This window comes from Diadema setosum, chromosome 4 (genome assembly GCF_964275005.1).
Source record: "Diadema setosum chromosome 4, eeDiaSeto1, whole genome shotgun sequence".
Lineage (NCBI taxonomy): Eukaryota > Metazoa > Echinodermata > Echinoidea > Diadematoida > Diadematidae > Diadema > Diadema setosum.
In genome coordinates this window covers 347,396-352,635 of record NC_092688.1, presented here as the reverse complement: position 1 = coordinate 352,635, position 5,240 = coordinate 347,396, and the positions used below count along the sequence as shown (strand labels likewise).

General features: G+C 34.4%; 1 protein-coding gene across 1 annotated transcript; it reads left to right on the top strand.

Moving 5' to 3' along the window:
* The first annotated feature begins 1,917 nt into the window (after positions 1 to 1,917).
* Positions 1,918 to 2,880, top strand: LOC140227105 (green-sensitive opsin P521-like). Its single transcript, XM_072307537.1, has 2 exons — positions 1,918 to 2,245; positions 2,531 to 2,880. Exons 1-2 carry the CDS (start codon positions 1,918 to 1,920, stop codon positions 2,878 to 2,880), a joined length of 678 nt encoding a protein of 225 aa, XP_072163638.1.
* Positions 2,881 to 5,240: the final 2,360 nt, after the last annotated feature.

The window sequence follows — 5,240 nt, the reverse complement described above, 5'->3', positions numbered from 1 at the left end:
ATCGAGGAGTTTTAACGTTTCTTTTTTTTTTATAGTTTTAGAAAGTAAACTATCTCCTTAACATTAACACTGAATAGTTAACACTAGATTTTTCCAGTTAGGGCTGTGTATCACATCGACATAAAGGTAATTTTTCGAGTCATATAACGAAAGGTATCTCAGAATAAAGGTAAAATATAAAAGTAAAAATCGGTGCTCTTCATTTTCTCCACTTACGCGATTTGTCAACTTACACAATGTAGATCAATACGAAATGTAATATATATATATATATATGTATATATATATATATATATATGTATATATATATGTATATATATATATATGTATATATATATATATGTATATATATATATATATATATATATATATGAAGAGTTTGTTTGCAAAAACCGATAAGTCCATATTTGCCAAATGGAGATATTTGCGGTTAAAGGTCAAGAAAAATAAAGAGAATAATAAGAAAATTTGTGCTTCTTTTGACCATAACTAAAAATATGCCTTTATATGTAGTGACCAATATATCATTTAAAAGGTATTATTTTGTACTTTATGACAGAGATCGTACTTCAAAATCTTCAAAAATGGACTTATCGGTTTTTGCAAACAAACCCTTCATATATATATATATATATATATATAATGAGAGAGTGAGAAAGATGTTGCAGATTCATATGTAAAATATTTTGGTGATATGACAGAAAAAATAAATGTTTGTTTGAGTCAACGCATCTGAGCTCTCTTTACAAATGTGATCGTAAAGTGGCTCTGAGTGGCTGTGAATGAAATGTGTTAATATCACGCATAGTGATGCACTGTATTCAGTATAGCATATAATATTATAGTGAAATATAGAGAAATGGCGAAAATACCTAGGACCATTCGTTAGTAGTCAAGGTCAGTGAGCACGTCAATAGTATTGATAGCAGAATGATGAAAATGTTTGACATGATGATAAAATTACTTATTATGATGGCAATTATGACGATATGACAGTATGGACAATGCTTACAATAGAACTTGGGAGTAAAGATATATTGAGCGTCTTCAGTTGTGTCACGTAATGTTGGAAAGAGCGATCTTATCTCTGTACTGTGTATCTCAAACTTAACATCGAATTTTTTTTTGTATTTCCTTTCCTCTTCATCGTTGTCAGATTTTTTTTTTTAATCTCGATAAATGCCATGAATGATTTCTTTAATGTCGTTGAGAGCGAGAAATCTTTTCACCATCCGCATAAATAGATATCTCTTTTCTTCACAGAAACCATTAGAACTGTAGTACATTAGCTTGTATACCATTCAATTATAAGTCCACTGTCAATACGATCTTAGTAAGAATGAAAGGTCTGAATATTTGAGCAATTCATCGGCCTGGCTTTCGTATGGCAAAAATCGATTAGAGAAAGTTATTCAATAATACTGTTGACGACTGATGGGAGGACAGCAATTAATGCGGAAATCAAACTTCACTTTTCTAGCAAACTTTGTGAATAGAGAGAAGGTAAAGAATGCCATGAAAGAAGCAAATGATTGCTCGGAAATATTTTCGACCAATTGTGTGTAAAATGTGAAGCATCGTAACTTGATGTTTGTGATCGCTTGAAGAAAGTTGTTCAGACTAAAATCTTTCATACATTTTTCTTTTAAATCTTACTTCTTTGACGACGGTATAAATGACTTCGCTTAATATCTCAGTCCTTCAGAATAGCTGAAGAAAATCAGACAACACTATAGACGTACGATTGTACGCTGCTGAAGTGAGGTCCTCGATCGCGTTATATTTTAGATTCATCTTGTCAAAAGAGACGTACGCATTAAGGTAGATCCACTTTCTGATACACTGTACCTCTCTCACATCAGCTTGCTGCTGGAAGTAATTTCCATGAAATTATGACGGATAATCAATGAAGCTGTAATGGCCTCCTCGATTTTTACCAATGAATCACTTTATATTGATAGAAGCGATAGCAACTTACCTCTAAGAGCTATTTTCTCAGCGTTTGGGGTCTTTGGTATTTTAGGCAACGGTGTCGTGTTCGTTGTCATTGTGCTCACCAAAGACCTTCACAATTCGACCAACTTTCTTATCGCCAATCAATCCATGATCGACCTCGCAGCATCTTTATTCCTCTTAACCCTTCAGTTGGTACCCGGATCTCTGCCGGTGGACAGGCCACTGTTCGCTCTATTGATTTGCGCTTTGTGGGTCAGCTGGAGTCCATTCTGGATGTCCGTAGCAGCCAGTGGGGCCAATTTGATTGTCATCACTTGTGATAGATTCTACGCCGTCAAGTTCCCTATCCAATTCAGACAAAACCAGAGAGCCACATGCTTAGTAATCATGATTTCTGTTCCTTGGATATATGGTGCCATCTATGGTGTTCAAATCTATTTATGGACAAATGTCGACCATCAAACTTGTTACTTATATCAATGGCCGAGCTGGCAAATTCGAATCTTCATAGGAGTGATGATATTTATTTTGAATTTCTTTGCACCTGCTTTTATTATGACTTCTTTGTATTCAGCAATTGCCCTCCAACTGAAGCGGGGACCAGGTCAAGAATCTGAGAAGATGACCCGCCGCGAAAAAGCGAGAAGAGACGTGGTGAAGACCGTCTTGGTTGTCTGCCTGGCTTACATTGTGTGTTGGGCGCCAAATGACTTGTATGTATTTTACGGCCTGCTGGGAGGAAACGTGAGCTTTAATGGCGTTGCATACGAACTGACAATTCTTGTAGCTTTCTCTAACATGTGGATAAACCCTATCATATATTCCTTTAGATACCATAAGTTTCAAGTGGCAATCAAGCGTCTACTTACATGTCAGGAAAAACATAAATCTTCCACTGTGTCGGCGATTTCTTCAATTTATTAATACAGGGTCTGTAGTCAATTCATAGCAGAAACAGAAGAGTGAAGTAAAGATAATCTTCATATTCAAAGTTGACTTAGAAAGTTATTCGCTATTGCAAATTCAAACAAGTTAATGACAGGGAAATTTTGACAAAATCCCACAAAACAAAGGGTAGAAAACGAATTTCAAAAGTTGGCAAGTTTTCCCAGATCAGTGGGAATGAAAATAAGAGAGGCATTGTTGCATGCAATTATTATGAGATGATGGCATGAACTCTGAGGTCACACATTAATTTCCTTATATTCAGAGTACTTACAAGAAGTAAAAGTAATGTCTTTTTAGAGTGTAATGAAGTATATACAGTAATGAGCTTTGAAGGGTTCATAACAGAGAATAACTCCGTCGTGATTTTGTTTATACCAGTTGGGTCAGTAATAATGTCTTCAGGTTTAAGTAAGCCTACCAAAAATGTAGAATTGCCTATTACTGAGCAGAATCTCTGAGACCACGAAGGATAAAAAACTCAACATCCGAATACACATCCCAAACTCTTACTTCGAAAGAAGACAAGAGAATGTGTATCAAATCAAACAACCATTTAAGATTGACAGTATACACATTATACGATCTTCACTGTCTTAATTGGTACGTCCAAAAGACTTGTCATATGACCCTATTTAAGCTTATTAAGTGTTCAATGACAATCCGCTAAATGACAACATAACAAATTAAGCAATTACACTTATTTGTACATTCAAAAATAGGTATAAATCTTAACTTCGTTTTCAAGGAATGTCTCGTGGAATTTCTGTCATAAACCATATCTTCTCATGGCAGGATTGTTTTCAAATTTTTGAGCGTTCTTTGACGTACGTCAGAACATGGAAGCACACATAAAAAATGTGTGAATATCATCATGCCTAAATCTCAGCTGTATCAGAGTTGTAACGACGTTGTTTGATCTACTCTGAATAAAAGGAACCACATGCCTATTTACTCATTTTTGCGATTATCACTATTATTGCTATTAGTAGTAGGAGTAGGAGTAGCAGTAGCAGTTCTATAGCAGCAGCAGCAGTAGTAGTAGTAGTAGTAGTAGCAGTAGTAGTAGTAGTAGTAGTAGTAGTAGTATAGTGTAGTAGTATAGTAGTAGTAGAGTAGCAGTAGTATTGCATTGAATTAATTGAATTGAATTGACTCGATTTGAATTACTGAAACTGCACGGGTCTATTATACTCGAGACACAGTGATCAGTTCCAGCACGTTTATTTTCATATTTCACTTGACATTATACACATAGGCCTACTAAGCCAAAAAAAAAAAAAATAAAAAAATAAAAAAAAAATAAAAAAAATACAACTTGTATAAAATACATAAATATGATATTAAGTGGGTCATAACAAGAATATGTTTCAGCATATATTATGTACATGGAAGATGTTTTTTTTTTTTTTAACATGTAAAATATGAAGGAACCGCAAAAGTAAAGTTTGTATAACAGCGGATTCCAGGGAAAAAAAGTAGGCCCTATATGTACCTATATGTAAATTCGTTTTGCAATGGAAATAGGACACAAAGAACTAACTACGAAACTATCATGAAAGCTAAAATAGCAAGATACAAAGGGCAGAAGAAGTAAAGAAAAAGAGAAAGAAAAAGGAAAAAGAAATAGGATGAGAACTGGTTGAAAAAAAAACACCATAAAAATACACAGGTATACATGCATACATACAATCAAGTTGTAGTAGTATGTAGTATAGTAGTATCACTTTTATTATTATCATGATGATGATGATGTTCATCATCATCATCATCATCATCATCATCATCATCATCATAATCATCATCATCACTGTAGCGTCAACACTTCTGATCGATCCTTCTTTATCCACACCTTGTATACAGTATACGGAAAAATTTTGAGAAAATGACTTCAATTGAATGTGAATAATGACCTGGCTCAATCACGTTCCCATATACTTATGAGAGGGTCCTCTTGAGATGGACTGTACTGTAGTTTGTGTTTAATGTCCTGTTTACTGCTTTAGAGTGCTGGTAAGCCATTTATATCATCCTGTATGGCCCGACTTCATATCTTCTTCAATGTTAGCATTTTTTAGAGTATTTTCTGTTTTCTATAGTATTTTCTTTTGTGACTACTAAAGCAAACCCCTTAAGATAATCATCAGGAATTGAGAGAGCTCTGAGATGGTTTGTATATTAGATTCGTGGCAGCAGAGCCTGAGCTGGATCACTTAAATATTTCAATGATTCTTCATCAGTGATAAAAGGTGCATTCCTTCACTCAATTGCATCCGTTAATTAGTGTCATAGCATACTTACACAGGTCCGATTTAGGGCTTCAAAATGATTCCAAAATG

Coding starts and splice junctions, on each gene's coding strand:
- LOC140227105 (XM_072307537.1), top strand. CDS start 1,918: ATGGCCTCCTCGATTTTTACCAATGAATCACTTTATATTGATAGAAGC. Junction 2,246..2,530: donor CTGGATGTCCGTAGCAGCCA/GTGGGGCCAATT, acceptor CTTTGTATTCAG/CAATTGCCCTCCAACTGAAG.